The sequence below is a fragment of the Sarcophilus harrisii genome, chromosome 6, assembly GCF_902635505.1.
Source record: "Sarcophilus harrisii chromosome 6, mSarHar1.11, whole genome shotgun sequence".
NCBI lineage: Eukaryota > Metazoa > Chordata > Mammalia > Dasyuromorphia > Dasyuridae > Sarcophilus > Sarcophilus harrisii.
This window is the reverse complement of record NC_045431.1, coordinates 196379055-196396361: the sequence shown is the minus strand read 5'-3', so window position 1 is coordinate 196396361 and position 17307 is coordinate 196379055. Positions and strand designations below refer to the sequence as shown.

At 33.2% G+C, this 17307-nt stretch overlaps 1 protein-coding gene across 1 annotated transcript in view; it reads left to right on the top strand.

Moving 5' to 3' along the window:
* LOC100922669 (L-lactate dehydrogenase A chain-like) overlaps positions 1-15753 on the top strand; it is a 30177-nt gene extending 14424 nt beyond the window's left edge. The window contains 1 exon segment of the mRNA XM_031941917.1: positions 13481-15753. Coding sequence (XP_031797777.1) covers positions 13481-13645 — 165 coding nt within the window. The 3' untranslated portion in view covers positions 13646-15753.
* Positions 15754-17307: the final 1554 nt, after the last annotated feature.

The window sequence follows — 17307 nt, the reverse complement described above, 5'->3', positions numbered from 1 at the left end:
ATTACATTCATGTACTACACACAATTTATTTATCCCTTCCCCAGTTAATTGGTATTTATTTGGTTTTCAGTTCTTTGCTAATATAAAAAGTGCTGCTATAGATATTTGACATATACGGGACCTTTCTTTCCATATCTGATTTTGTTGAAGTATATAGCATGGAACTCTTATTCCTTTTTGCTATGAATTTCACAAATATTGTAAATATAAACATTTCTTTATGCAAAGAAATAGAAAAAGAGAATTGTGAATGACACTGTGAGACTCTTATTATGTAGACATCTTACAACAGGTCCAAAGCAAATTCACTGTTTTTCCCTTCAAAATCATCCTTCTTGCTAACTGTTCTATATCTGTCGAAAGCACCACACTATTCTGATTGTTGGAGGCTCAAAACTCAGGGGCCTTTGACTTTTTTTTCTCTTATCTCCAGTATCTTGTTTGTTGTCAAATTCTGCCAGTTAGACCTCCACCTCTCATGTCTTCCTCCCTTCTCCACACCACCACTACTCTACTGCAGGTCCCCATTATGACACACTTGCTGTCTTGCAAAAGCTTTCTGGTTGCTCTCCCTGCCTTTTCTCTCCCTGTTCCATTCTAGCCTTCACATAGCTACCAAAACGATATACCTAATCATGTGAATCTGATCATGTCATCCTTTTATTCAGTAAAACCCAGTTGCTCCCTGTCACTTTCAGGATCAAATATAAAGTCTTCTGTTTGATCTTTCATAATCCCCAAATAACTGTATACTAAGTAACAATGCCAAAGAAAAAAATTACAAAAATCATAGAAAATTGCATTGAAGAAAGTGACCATAATGAGATAACATAGAAAAACTTATGGGATGCAACTAAATTCTTAGTAGAAATTATGCATTTCTAAATGCTTTAGCAAGCAAGGAAAAAAATTCAATCACTTGGACACACAACTTAAAAAAAAAAGGCAACAAATCAACCCCACTCCAGCAACAAAGTAGAAATTCGAAAAATTAAAACAGATTTACAAAATTGAAAATAATAAAAATGGAAAGAAAACTGTTAAATTTAGAAGCTGAATTTAAAAAAAAAACCTTTTTTCCAATTATATGTTAACAAAACTGATGATCTAGATGCAATGAATTAATATTTAAAAATAAAAAATATACAGCTTACCTGATATTGAACAAAGCAAAAAAACTCTAGGAGCAAATAGATTTACAGGTAAACAGGATTTACAAGTAAACATTCAAAAAACAATTTCAAAGGACAAATTATTTGAACTAATAGGAAAAGAAGACATCCTATAAATTGCTTTTTTATGATACAAATATGGTTTTGATATCTAGATCTAGAACAAAGTAGAGAAAAAATTATAATTAATATCTCTAATCATTGATGGAAAAATCTCATTAAAATGTTAGCAAATAGGCTATAGATTAATTTATTAGAAAATGTACACACCATATTCAGATTGCATTTATATGAGAAATTCAGGAGTGGTTAAACTTAAGGAAGAATGACAAATAAGGAATATGACAAATAATGTTATTAATATAAATAAATAAAACATGATTATGTCAATGGACATTTTTGAAAAGGGTTTCATAAAAATATATCATATTTATGTTGGAGCACTAGAAAGCATAGTAAGTATGTAATAGTAAATAATACAGTAAATATAGTAAAAATAAAAATGGTAAAAAAAAAAAAAAGTAAAAAAATATTACCTTATTAAAGTAAATGATACCTTCTAAAACCAAGAACAAAATATTATATGTAATGGAGAAAAGTTAGAGGTTTTTCCAGTAAGTTTAGAAATAAAGCAAGGATATTCTTAACTGAAGCCACTATTTTAACATAGTGATTAAAATACTAGCCTTTGCAGTAAGAGAAAAAAATTAGGAATAGAGGCAAAAAAAGAAACTTTATATTACTTTCTGCTGTTATGATGATTTAACTAGAAAACCCTAATGAGTCATCAAAAATCATTTGAAACCACCAATTTAGGAAAGTTTTAGATTATAAAATTCATCCACATAAACAATTTACATTCCTGTATATTATTAACAAAACCTAGTAGGAAAAAGCTAGAAAGTAAAATTTCATTCAAAATAATTATAAATTATAAATTTATGATTTATAAACTTAAAATTTTATTATAAATTTACAAAATATAAATTATAAAACTCATATATTTGTGAGTGTATCTATCAAAATATATCCATGAACTATGAACCCAATTCTGAAACACTTTTTGCACAAATAATGACACTCTTAAATAATTGGAGACTTAATATTAATTGCTCATGGGAAGTTTGAGTCAATGTAATAAAAGTGATTTTACTTCAGTCATCTTTCAAGGACATTAGAACTCTTAATATAATGCACTGATAAATCATAAGTACAAAGGACATAGGATGGATCGTGCCAGACAAATGAGTGGACTTAAAATATTTACTATGATACGCATTTCTGAACATGGCCAATAGAATTTGCTTTAATGGACTATGACAGTTAGATGTGTCCTTTTTTTTTTTTTTTTTTTTTTTTTTTTAGTAAACTAGGGGGAGAGCTTGACAGTGGGAAGACAAAAATAGTAAGCCTGTGTGTTTTGTTTTATACGTTTAAAATGTTACTTTCTTAAAAAAAAAAAATCTTGAAATCCTGTTTCTCTTTGTTCCTATCTCTATGTGTAGTATATAGATATGTGTCTATGTACATCCAGAGTAATATACATTAAAAACAAGTTCTCTGCTGTAAGAAGATGCCATTCTCCTTACTTGAGAGCTCCCTGAGCTGATGAAATAGCCAATCTCGCTCTAATTGTTGCTGTGTGTTCATATACCTGTTTCGTATCTGTGTGGGGTTTTGTGGTGTATGAAATGAGATCTTGGTTTAAGATGACTTACACACTTTCTTAGCAGTTTTTTGTCCCCCCCCCGAAAAGTGAAGTCTTATCCCAATAGTTGCCATCTTTGAATTTATCAAAAACTCTGCTATTGTCTTCATTCAGTTGTTTGTGGCTCTTCTCAAAAGAGCCTGATGAGTTCCACTGATCAGCTTTTCTTGTTGTTTAACCAGTACCAGATAATTTTGATGATTATTCCTTTGTAGATTTGGTATTCCTAAGGCCTGCTCCTTTTCACCTTATTTCTCTTAAGATTTTTTGACTTTTTCTTGCCTTGGATAAATTTTGTTCTTTTTAAAAAATTTATCTTTAATTTTCATTTTCCCCAGTTACATGTAAAAATAATGTTGGGGTTTTTGGTTATACATATACATTCATTTTTTTACATATTTCCTTATGAATCAATTTGGGAGAGAAAAATCAGAGCAAAAGAGAAAAACTGTAAGAGGGGGGACTTTAAAAAGCAAGAAAAGGAGGGGAATGGTGAACATAGCATATGCTGCTTTACTTTCAGTCTTCATGGTTTTGTCTGTTTGTATTTATTGGGATTGCCTTGTATCACTGAGCCACTGAGAACCAAGTCTGTCATAATTGATTTTTGAATGATCTTGCTGTTCCTGTGTACAATAGTGTTCCTGGTTATGCTTGTTTTGCTCAGAATTAATTCATGTAGATCTTTCCAGGCCTTCCTAAAATCAGCCTGTGTATCATTTTTTGATAGAACAATAATATTTCATTACTTTCATATCCCATAACTTATTCAGCCATTCTCCAATTGATGAGCATCTACTAATTTTCTAGTTCGTTGTCACCATTAAAAGATGTGATACAGACATTTTTGAACATGTGGGTTCTTTTATCTTTTTTTGATTTCGTTAGATTACAAACCCAGTATGCATCAAAGGACCTAGTTTTATAATGATTTGGACTTAGTTCCAAATTGCTTTCTTGGATGAAATTTGAAAAATTTTCTATAGTTCTATGATGAAAACTCATGGGGAGTTTGGTTTTGTAGATGTTGTTACTATTATAGTTCTTATTACCATTACCCAATCATGAACAATTGATGTCTTCCTCATGACTTAATTTTTTAATTACATAAAGAGGATTTTGTATTTGTGTTTATATGTATAAGTCCAGTGTCTTAGGTAATTTCCCATAAAATTTAAATAATCTGTAGTTATTTTGAAAGAAATTTCTTTGGCTCTTCCTGCAGAGTTTTGTCAGTAAAACTACAGAAAGACATGTTTTTCATGGATTTATTTTTATCCCTAGCTGCTTTACTTTTTAGTTCTTTAAGGAAAAATCATTTTCCCCCCATTGTCTATGTAAACTCCCTGTTTATTACTTTTTTGTTTTATTAGTATAATTGAGTCATAGAACTATACCAAATAATTCTGCTGACACTGATACCCCACTAGTCTTATTGGTTAAGGTCTCTGGGATTTCTATATTAAAGAAAATGTTAGCTTTTAGTTTTAGGTAAATATGATTTAAGTCTATTAAGGAATCAGAATGGACTATTCATTCTATGAGTTTTAATATTTGTAACATAAAGCGGAGTTGATTTTCTTGTCAAGTGCTTAAACTTGTGGATAATTGTCATTTTAATTTTTTTATTCATATGGCATATAATATTTATAGTTTTCCTAGTACTGAACTACCAGTATTGCTGGTATAAATTCAATCTAGTCATTTGGTTTCTCTCACTGTCTCTTTCTTTTAATCTTTTTAAAAAATCATATTAGCTAAGTTTGTTATTTTAAAATTTTATTTAGTTTTAATTTTTTTTTTTATTGAATAGCCTTTTATTTACAGGTTATATGTATGGGTAACTTTTTTTTTTTTTTTTTTTTTTTTAGTGGTAGTCAGGGTTAAGTGATTTGGCTAGAGTCACATATCTATTATATCTGAAGCCACATTTGAACTCATGTCCTCTCAATTCCAGGGCCTGTGCTCTATATGTTGTGGCACGTAGTTGCACCTTAAGAATGGCTCTTAATTCTATAAATCTGGTTCACTTCTATGTATATATGTATGTATGTATGTATATATACATGCAAAATAAGGCCTACATCAGAGAAACTTGCTATAAAAATTTCCCCCCAGTTTTGTGCTTTCCTTTTTTTTTGTTGTTCCATTAGTTTTGTTTGTGCAAAATTTTTTAGTTTAATGTAATCAATACTATCCACTTTATTTCTTGTGCCCCTCTCTAGGTCTTGCTTGGTCATAAATTTTTTTCTTATCCATAGAATTGACAAGTAAATTTTTCCCTCCACCTTTAATTTACTAATGTCACCCTTTATGTCTAAATTATTTACCCATTTTGGCCTTATTTTGATAGAGTGGAGATGTTAGTTTATGCTTAGTTTCTGTCAAATGGCTTTCTAGTTTTTCCCAACAATTTTGTCACATGGCAAGTACTTGTCCCAAAAGCTTTAGGTTATCAAAAACTAGATTACTCTGATCATTTATTACTGTGTATTATATATCTCACCTATTCCACTGATCCACTGCTCTATTCTTAGCCAGTACTAGGTTGTTTTGATGATTATTGCTTTGTAATATAATTTGAAATCTGGTACCACTGAAATATTTTTTTCAAAATATTTTCTATCGATTCCATTGACATTCTTGGCCTTTTGTTCTTCCAGATAAATTTTGTTATGTTTTTCAGCTCTGTAAAATACTTTGGTAATTTGATTGATGTAGCATTGAATATATAAATTAATTTAAGTAGATTTGTTATTTTTGTTACATTGACTCTGCCTACCCATGAGCAATTAGTATTTTGCAATTGTTTAGATTGATCTTTGTGTGAAAAGTGTTTAATAATTTTATTCATATATTCCTAGGCTTGGTTTGGCAGAGAGATTCCCATGTATTTTAATGTGACTTGCATTTATTTTAAAAAGAATTTATTTATTTTTGCTTGCTGGTTTTTGTTGTAATATATGGAATTGCTGATAATTTGTGTGTTTATTTTATATCCAGAAACTTTCTAAAGTTGTTGATTGTTTCATCTAGTTTTTAGTTGATTCTTTAGGGTTCTTTAAGTATACTAGCATATTGTCTGCAAAGAGTGTTTTGTTTTCCTTCAGTTTCTTTTATTGCTAGAGCTAGCATTTCTAATACAATACTGAATAATAGTGGTGATAATGGGCATTCTTGCTTCAACCCTAATCTTATTAGGAAAGCTTTTAGTTTATCCTCATCACAGATAAAGTTTGCTCTTGGATCTAATAATTGTTCTTGCATCTATCAAAAAATGAGACTTATATTTTAAGAAAGTCTCCATTTATTCCTTTGTTTTCTCATAATTAATAGGAATGGATGTTTTATTTGTCTAATGTAGAACCATTTCTGCATTCTTGGCATAAATCCTATTTTGTCACATATTTCTAATATGTTGCTGTAATCTTGGTAGTATTTTCTTTTAAATTTTTGCATTCACATTCATTAGAGAAATTGACCTTGTAGTTTTCTTTTTTTTTTTTTTTTCTTTTTTTTTTTTTTTTGCTTTTGGTCTTCTTTGTTTAGGTACTAAAATCTAATTTAGTGTACCTAATTTGGCAGGAATCCTTTACTTGGATTTTTGTTTATATAGTATTGGAATTGAGTGTTCATTAAATGTTTGGTAAAATTCACTTGTAAATTTATCTGGTTTGGGAGATTTTTTTCTTAGGAAATTCATTTATGGCTTAATTTCTTTTTCCAAAGATAGATTTATTTAAATATTCTGTTTTCTGTTAATCTGGGCAACACACACACACACACTCCCATGCCCACTGTTTATGTAAAGTTCTAACTGCCCCAAATTATTTTGTCTTAAGGAATGTAGACAGCTTAACTTTATTTAGTCCTTTATGACTTCTCTTTGATGCTTTTTTTTTAATGCTTCTCTTGAGTCTTATATTTGAGAATCACATTTTCTATTCAACTCTTGTCTTTTGATCAGTGATTTGAAAGTTCTCTATTTCATTAAATATCCTTTTTTTCCCTGAAGGATTATATTCATTTTTTTTCTCGTTAGATTATTCCTGGTTTGTAATTCTAGTTCTTTTCCTTTCCAGAATATTATATTGCAAGTCCTCCACTCTTTAAATGTGTTAGTTGCTAAATGTGTGACCCTGACTGTAGCTCCATGATATTGGAATGGTTTCTTTCTGGCTACCTGCATGCAGTCTTATGTTATGTCACGGGAGTTTTAAATTTTCCTTTAATATTTCTGGAAATATTCACTTTATGATCTTTTTCTAGTAGTGATTGGTGGGACATAAGGCAGTTTTCCTTACTAATAGTGATTGGTGGGACATAAGGCAGTTTTCCTTACTAATTTCTTGAAATATGATAAAATATAAAATATCTTTAGTTGTGGCTTTCAGGTAATCCAAGAAATCTTAAATTATTTCTTCTCGATCCATTTTCTAGGTCAGTTGTTTTTCTGATGAGTTATTTAATATTTTCTTTTTCTCCTTTTTAAAAAAAAAAAAACTTTTATTTCTTGATGTCCTGTGGTGTTATTTGTTTTCATTTGCCTAATTCTAATTTTTAAGGAAATATTTTCTTTAGTGAGCTTACCTCCTTTTCTATTTAGTTTATTCTACTTTATATAAGGAGTATTTTACTTCAATAAATGTTTGTGTCTTTTTCAACATTTGGGTCACTTCTATTTTTAAGGTGTTTTTCTTATATTTTTATGCTTATTTATCAAGCCATTAACTGTCTTTTCAATTTTTTTTTTTTTTTGCATTGCTCTTATTTATTTTCCTATTTTTTCACTTTTGATTTTAGAAAAAATTTTTTTACAACTTCCAGGAACTTTTGTTGGATTTGTGTCCAATTCACTTTTTTTTTTTTCCTTTGGAGGCTTAGCTTATAGCTATTTTGACATTATTTGTCTTCTTTTGCATTTATGTCTTGATCTGTCACTAAAGTAACATTTTATTGTCAGGTTCTTTTGATTGTTGTTTTTCATTTTCCAGCCTTTTTCTTGACCTTCAACCAATCCTGTTTCAGGGTTCGTGCTGGGGGGTGGAAGGGTACAGGGGACAGGGATTACTGTTTCCAGCTTAATGGCACTGCTATTTTCAGAGCTAGTTCTGGGAGTAAGGAAGTTTTTGGTGATTCCAAGATGGTGTGAATTGGTATCAGTGTGACCACTGCTTTTCTAGGCTGTGTGCTCACTAAGTGCTGTTCTCCTCAGGACCTGTTTTCCCTTTAAGACCATAATCACTAGTTTCCCTCGGGGTCACTGCTACTTTTCATCCAGGAACGTCAGCCCAGAAGTTGGTACAGGTAGCGGAGCTGCCAAACAGCACCTGGTCCTGGGTCACATCCCAGCATAGAAGTCCCTGATAGTCTCTGGTTGCCTAATTCCCTTCCCATCTCTGGCTTGAGGGGTTTCAGCGCTGCTACTGCTGGTGTAGGTCCATAACTGGTGTTGCCATCATGTGCACCCCAAACATCCCAGATTCTCCTTCCAAAAAATGTCTTACAATGATTTTTTGTTGGCTCTGCCATTCCAGAATTTGATTTGAGGTATGTTATTTTAAAGTTGTTTGGAGAGGAATGTTGTGAAAGCTCAATTGTTATGTTTTCTCTTCATCCTATACCCCTTTCCCCAGTAAACTAGATATTTTTTGTTTTTCCACTTAATTATATTTTTTTAAAATAACCAGTTTAAAATTTTTCTATTTTTGTTTTTAGTTACCATTTTAAAATTTGCATGTTCAGGATATTTGATCTTTCTTTCCTGTATGGGACTGCTTTGGATTATCCCTTCAAATTTGGGTATTCTTTTTTTCATTTTCTTTTTTGGAGAAATTAAATGTTTTGTACAGTTTCTTTTATCAGTTTCTAAATGGAATCTTTTATTTAAATGCTTGTAATTATATTTTACTAGTAACATAATGTAATTATATAAGTTTAAATGCTTCTTTTTTTGTTCTATGACAGTTTTTATACAATCCAAGCTCAGGTGAGAAATAAGTATTCTCCTTTCAGTAATTGCTTAGACACACTTATATCTAACTTCACTAAAATGTCACTCAGGTCCTTAATTTTTCTTTTTTTATTTATTTTGTTAGATTTGTCTAATTGTAAAAGGACATGTTGGACCCACAATTATAATTTTGCTATTTTTCCTCTAATTAGGTTAACTTTTCCTTTGGGTACTTCAGCACTATACTTTTTGAGGATGTGTGTAAGTATTGATAATATTTATTGTGTACAATGATCTCCTGATTCTGATGACTTCATTTTGCATCACATCATGTATTCCATCACAATCATAACTTGTTACAGATACTTCCAAGTCGATGGACATCCCCCCAGTTTCCAATTCTTTGCTATCAGGAAAAGAGCTGCTATAAATTTTTGCTTATATGGGAACTTGTCATTTTTCTTGATATCTTAGAGGGCTGAGAGATCACTTATTGTGTCAAAGGGTTATGCAGTTTGATAGCACCACTTATGTCTCCTTTAACCATTATCTATTTTTACTGTTACTTTGTACCTCCTATTAATTTGCTTGAAGTGTAAGTTTTAATTCTTGGATAGGGAGATGAAATGTGATTTCATAGCTTTGAGGAACTCTGGATAAAGAAACTACCTCCATTAGTGTAGATTAGTACCTTCTCTACAATTTCTTTCAGTTGGTCTTCTGTTTTGAGGGCCATTCTCTCTCTTTTTTTTAAAATTTATTTTTTATTAAAGCTTTTTATTTACAAAACATATTTATGGGTAATTTTCCAACACTGACCCTTGCAAAACTTTCTGTTCCAAATTTTTCCCTCCTTCCCATCATCCCCTCCCCTAGATGGCAGGTAGTCCAATACCTGTTAAATATGTTGAAATATATGTTAAAAGCCAATATATGTATACATATTTATACAGCTATCTTGCTGTACAAGAAAAAACAGATCTAGGGAAAAAAAACTGAGAAAGAAAACAAAATGCAAGCAGACATCAAAAGAAAGCGTGAAAATGCTATGTTGTGTTCCACACTCTGTTCCCATAGTTCTCTCTCTGGGTGTAGCTGATTCTCTTTATCACTGAACTGGAACTGGCCTGAATCATCTCACTGTTATAATGATCTCCTGGTTCTGCTCACTTCACTCGGCATCAGTTCATGTAAGTCTTTTCAAACTTTTCAGAAATCATCCTGCTGGTTATTTCTTACAGAACAATAATATTCCATAATATTCATATCCTATAATTTATTCAGCCATTTTCCAGCTGATGGGCATCCCCTCAGTTTCCAGTTTCTTGCTACTATAAAAAGAGCTGCCACAAACATTTGTTTTTGCATGTGTGGGTCGCTTTTTTGAGGGCCATTCTTTCACCAATGTGTTATATTACCTCTTTTGTCAACAACATATTGGGTTCTACATTTTCATCTCATTTACTTCCATTGTTGATTGATTATGGTCTCTCTCTTCAATAATTTCACTTTATCCCCACTTCTCCTCTTTTCACAGAGGAAAGTGGTGGAAAAAAGAAAAAAAAAAGAATCTGATCAATACTAGCAACATATAATTGGAGTGGTCTTCTCTCATATTGCTCTGCCATTCCTCTCTTCACAAAACTCTTGACTCTGATCCCTTCTTTCTTCTTCTAACCATGACTTATCTTCAAAATTTGAAGTTTGTTTTGCTTATGACTTCCCTCTATCTTTTCTGCCTTTTTAAATCATTGTTCCTTGTTGAGTTTATAATGAATGTATTTTGATACTGAAATTAGTACATGCATGTGCTTGTGCATATGTATGTTTGTGTATATGATAAATCTTTCTTTGAAAAGAGGCTCATGCGTCGTCCATTTTTTTTGCCACCTTTTCCTCCATGTTTTATCGTCTTGTTTTATACCCCAGCTATTTGTAAATTTGTTAACTCCCTCTGTGACTCTAAACAGTTGTTTTGTAAATGGACACTTGGCTCTTATTAGAATGCAAGAATTGTGATAGTGGTTGTTCAGTTGTGTCCAATTCCTTATGATACCATTTGGAATTTTCTTGGCAAAAATACTAGAATTGTTTTGCCATTTCTTCTCTAGCTCATTTTTCAGATGAGGAAACTGAGGCAAACAGGGTAAGTGATTTGCCCAAGGTCAAATAGCCAGATGTCTGAGGTTCAGACACACTGTAGAGAGTGGAAAGTAATGGACCTGAGCTCAAATACATCTCAAACTAGCTATGTGATGCTAGGCAGGTCACATAAACTGTATGTATTAATTTCCTCATTTGTTAAATAGGAACTATTTCCTAAGTAAGAAGTAAACAACATTGTAAACCTTAAAGTGTTATAAAAATGCTTATTGTGATGTCATTGTTTGGTTTTTTTCCAGTTATTCAAATGAAATCACCTTTCTGAATCTCTCTTGGCACCTCTTTTCATTTCAAAATTTCTCTTCAGTTATGATCTTTTTATCAGGAATGTCTGAATGACCTCTCTTCTATTAGAGGCCCTTTTTTTTTCCTTTCCACATTCCACCTATTCATCCTTGATTTTAAGTTCTTTACAAAGATACAAGAGGAAGTGAAGACCAGAGAATAGGACTAATGTTGATAATCTAAAATTGGAGAGATCTGATTTTCCTCCTTTTCCATTCTCTCGAAATTTTCATTTCAAATCCAGATGATTGATTCTTTTTTCCCCCTCTAATTTTAACTCTCATATTTTGTGACAATACCTTCATTAACGCTTACCTTCTTTTTAAAATCTCATTTCTGTCTGTCCTTATTTTCCTGTTGCATTTAATATATTTTTGTTCATAAGATTTTTGTGTATGCTCATTCCTCCTTAGTTTGGTTCAGTTATAAGATTCAAAAGATGTTCTCTCCTTCTATCCTAACCTTCCATCTTTATATATTCATTTAAAAAAAATTTTTTTTTTCCCCTTTTGTGAGGCAATTAGGGTTGTGACTTGCTTGGAATCACACAGTAAATGTTACATCTGAAGCCAGATTTGAATTCAGGTTCTCCCAACTCCAGGGGTAGTGCTCTGTCCACTGCGCCATCTAAGTTGTAAAGTATGTTTGCTACTGTGTGTGTGTGTATGTATGTGTGTGTGTGGCTATTTGGCAAGGCAATTGGGGTTAAGTGACTTGCCCAGGGTCACACAGTGATGTGTCTGAAATTGGATTTTAACTCAAGTCCTCCTGATTTAAGGAGTGATGCTGTTATCTACTGTACCACCTAGCTGCTTTGGTTATATATATTCTTATTCTGGCACACCTGTATTTATGAGAAATATTAAGTCCTATATTCTGTCATATGAACACCATTCCTCTCACCCCATCCTCAGTTTTATTCTTACTTTTTCAGGGTAAATTTTTCTTGGACTTTTTTTTCTTTATTACTTTTTTTTTCCTTATTTCAAATTTTCTGTTTTAGTTGCAGCATGCAGCACAGTGTGTTCCTGTGATTCCTTAGTATTTTTTTCTTCATATTTTGTTTTGCTTTCTGGTTCTAAATTTCTGGATGATTTCCTCTTTGAATAGATTTTTTGTATCAGGTTTTTTGCTTGGTCAGGAACTCCTGTGATTCTTAAATTTTCTTCTTTATATATTTTTGAGGTCACTGATCTTGATAGTGGATAAGTTTTCAATCTTTTCATTGCCTTATTGAATCACTGAGTTCTATTTTGCTTTTCAGGGACTCTACTACTATCTACCTTCTATTGTAAGAAATTTATTACTTACTTTATTACTAATTTTTTTTAAAGCACTGTAATTGTTTTTAACTTCTTGCTTCATTTCTTCTGTTGGTGCTTGGAATCCTAGTTGCCAGGGCATTCTCTTTTTCCAAGGTTCTATTTATACTTATCTTGTTCTTTTCTACAGGTTTTGACTTTAGGGCTTTTCCTGACCTGTGATGTTTCTTTGCTGTGTTAGAATTTTCTTCTGTTTACTCCACTCTCGGTTCCTATATTGGGATTTTGTGCCCCTGCCAAGCTTTGCTCTATCCAGTTAACACTTAGATGTGGCAGCTCGGTCCTGGAGCCGGCACTTCTGTTTCCTAGGTCTGCCTGTTTTGTTTCAGTTTTAGATAGCATGGCTAGATCAGTCCCCCTCCTTTCCTTATTCTGCAACTCTGTTTGGGACAGATTTGCACCAGGAGCTAATTTCTGCTTTATTTCCTAGCTTCTGTATCCATACCCAGTAGGGATGCCTTAACTTGTCTGCACTGAATTGCCAACTGGGAGCTTGCTGCGGCTGTGTCATCTCCTAGCAGTCCTGTACTGGAAGTTTGCTTTGTCTCTTGCTGTGTTCCTGATATCTACTGTCTCACTAGCTTTAGGCTCCCTAGAACACTCCTGGAGATCACAGGATCCTCACAATTTTTGTGGTTAGCTTTTTTAATCTTGGCTTGTTTGGTGGTTTACTGGTTTTTCTCTGGTTCTGTTGGTACCTTTTACAATCTTTATCTGGGGATTTTTGAGGGGAACTTAGCTTGGCTAGAAATTTTTCCATCATCTTTCCTGAAAATCCCTACTCTCAGTATTTTAAAGTGACTTTTTGCTGCTTATGCCAAATTAAAGATCCCAGGTTCTAATTTGCAGAAAGAATAATAATCTTTTTGCTTTCCAGGGCTTGTATGGAATAAAAGAAGAGGTCTTCCTCAGTGTCCCTTGTGTTTTGGGGAAGGATGGTATTTCAGATATTTTGAAGATAACTATGAATCCTGAGGAGGAGGCTCTTTTAAGGAAGAGTGCAGATAATATCTGGGAAATCCAGCAAGAACTGAAGTTGTAAAGTCATTTAATATCCCATCATTAGAGAAAAGGATTTGGACATGCTTAACTTTTTGTCAGTTAAATTTTTTATTTGACCTCTAATTAAGCACCAAATGTAAAGCAGAAATATAAATACTATGAAGAAACTCCAGTCTCCCAAAGTTAGAAATAGGCAATGGTAAGGTAGACTTCTATTCATTTATATTGTTTGCATCTCAATGTTGGACATTATCTTTTAGAGTCATTTAAGTGATTGGTGAAAAGTAGATTAAGAAAAGAAAAAGAAAAGAAAAGTTTTAATTCCCTACCTTGAATGTACTGCATTTGTTCCAGAAGAATCTCTGAACTTGTTATTTTTGTTAGAGAAATTTCTGGTTAGTTCCTTGACAAAAACCATCAGCTCCATTAATCGAGTTAGCATACAAACACACCTTTCTCATACCTGCTTCTGGTCTGTATAGGATTTTATGTTCTATGTATCCAGGTCAGGTTATTTACATATATGAAATATATGAGGTTTTTTATGCTCGGATAAATTTATACAAATACCTTTTCTAAATATCAAACCAGTAAGATCAAATAAACGAAGAGCTCTGGAGCTCTGATGAATTACTTAAATTTGAATTTTCCAGCCTTTGCCATTTGTTAGTTCTATGACCTGAGAAAAATTGCTTTACCTCTTGGGATTTCCTTTGTAAAATGTGAACTAGATGAATTTTAAGAATCCTTTCCAGTCTGCTCACATTTTGTGATTTTCTTTTAGGTGAAAAACATAACTCCCTTATTAGGTTGAGATAGTCATTAATTTGTATTACATCTTTTTAATCCTTTGCATTGGAGGGGTTTAACAAAGAATTGGAGGAGTAAACAGTCTGCTTAAATTAATTCTTAGCATTTGCTTTTTCTCAATCATTTTGGTTATATTCCTTCAGGTTGTGGGGGTGGGAGAAAGGAGCTCTTCTTTCACTGGAACAGATCCCAACATTAGGTAGCTTGAATTGTCCTTCCCAGAAAATAATATTTTATGGCCATCCTGGCAAATCAAATTGTCAAATTTAGCAACTGGCAGGTCCTATACATCATGTACTTGTGCTTAAAGACTTTTAAAACTTTCAGGATCTTCTGGTTCCCCAAGGGCAGAATCATTAAGAACCCCAAGATCCTTTTTTTATATATCATGGTAAAAACCTGACTATTATATTATTACATTTAATTATTCTGCCCAATGAGTTATGCTAATGTTGCATAAACTGAAAAATAAAATGCCAAATTTCTGCAGCACTCTGAAATTCCCCTAATGGTCTAACAGAAGATTCTGCCTTTTATTCACATAAGTCTTGTTTAAATAGTGAAGAGCCCTTATAGAGACATATTGTCTGTCCTGTTTATTCTGCAACTAAGCTCAGAATTTTAAGTGACTTGTATATAGCTATCATGAATTTGAGGTTCAGCTTAAAATGATGAAATAGGTGGGATCGGCAGAGAAGTATGGAGTACTGATAAGATTACTCCTCAAGGCAAACAGAGAAAGGCCCTGATGGAGAGTAGTTCAATCTTATAGGCCCACCCCCTGGAGAGGTTCTGGGTAACCTCACATTACTGCATCCAATCAGAAAGTCAAGTTATGTTGAACCCCCGAGGTTAAATTTCCCCCTTAAGTCTGCCCATGGCCCAGGCCAACTCTGCTGAGTTCTTTTTGGGTTGCCCTGCCAGTATCTTTCTCCTTCCTCCTCCCCCATCCCTCACACGGCGTCTTTCTCCTTGTATAATTAACTCTTTTAGGGTGCTCAATCCCATTTTGGTTTTAGCCTGCTAGACAATGGTGTACTCCACCTCATGGAGTATTATTAAGATGGTGGCAGAACAAACATACTGTGAAAATTTAATTGACAGGACCTAGTAATCAATTTACATCCTATAACGTGTCTCATGTTTAAAGGATAACCCAAGGCCACAAATTTATATGAAATTGGGTCAATGTCTAGAGGTAGAGGTAGCCAAGTGGATTGAGTGCTGGGCCTGCAGTTAGATAGAAGCAATTTTAAATTTTGCCTCACTAGCTTCTACCTTGCTGTTTATTAGTTGTGACCCTGGGCAAGTCACTTAACCTGTACCTGTCAGTTTCCTCAACTGTGAAATGAGGATCATAATCATCAGCTGAGATATTATTTGTAAACCAGCTAGGGATACACAGGCATGCAGATGAAGCCGAGAGTCATCTTTATACCCGAGGTGTTTTGAAGTTTTACAATGTACAAGCTTGCTACAAGTTTTACAGAGAAGTGGGGTCAAGAACTACTATTGGCAAACACCCACATTAAGAAGTGGGTTGTGCTTTGTACCTTGTGGGACACAAGAAAACAAGGAGGCTGTAGTCTTAAAGGAAGGAGGAGGAGGGAAGGTAGGAGTTGGTTAAAAAAAACAACAGAATCCTCAAGAATTGGGTCTTTGGTTGGGTGTTTACATATTAGTCAATGACTCCTGGGAAGTTTCACAATTAAAGTTAAATGGACAAAAATCTGACTTGAAGGACTTCAAGGAATAAGATGGAGGCCACATTAGCTTTCTTGTGCCTTACACAGACTCACAGTTCCTTTTATCAGCTGTCTGCCATACCTAGAATTTTCTGCCTTCTCATCTCCATTTTAAAATTCCTTTTTCATGTTTTCCTTGAAGACTCCCAGCCATGAGTGCCATCCTCTGCATTCTGCATAATCTCTGCTGCTCTCCCCAGCTGTCAGGTTTCTCTTTAATACAAAGCTAATACAAATATGTAGTTTATGCTCTCTACCCCAATAGATTGTAAGGTCTTTGACAGCAGGACCCTAGCAATCTTTGTAGGAATCTTGATTTTTATTTGGCCATGAAAAGATGGTAAGTAAGTGGATTGGGATAAAGACCAAGGGACAATATAATTGTTGTTTGTGAGCCAATTTAGGAGCTACTAATTTGTGAGAGGGAAGAGGAGTGCTAGAGAAAGATTTTCACATAACGAAAAGTGAAACCTGTAGAGAATATTAAGTCATATCTAGAGGAAAGAGATGGTGATGTTACTTCTGCCATATGAGAAGGCTACGGAAGAATGCAAAAGGGCAACTGGGGAAGAGTTATAAACTAATTTTTGAGATCTGTTTGACGGTTTTTGACTGATAAAGAATCAGAGATTGAATCTGTAGAGGTAAAATATGGAGAAATTTGGGATAAATTAATAAGAATCTGCAGTTCTAATTAATGGTTTATATTGTATTTTCATTTACATATCTATGAGGAAATTGAACTATATCAAAACTTCTTAAAGTCAAAACCCCTTATAGGGTTGCACACCTTAATGTGGGGGTCACAAAATGATTGTCAGTAAATATTTGGTTTACATACCTATTTAACTAGGATCTCATAATTTCTCAGACAAAAAGGGGTTACAAATGGAAAAAGCTTAAGAAGCCCTAGACCAGATGACACCCTGAGGTCAAATTGAATAGAATGATTCAAGAAGGAAAAAGAAGGTGGTTAGTAAGAGAAACAAACAAAGAAAAGATAAATAAGCAGAATGATTGACAGAGTAGGTTAGTGGGTGGGGCAAATTGGCCAGATTAAAAGTTGGCAAAACACCACAAAGAAGCTGAAATGTAAGGTAGTTGGGACTGAGGAAAGGAAGTTGAATGGGGTGGTCTTAGTTCTTAA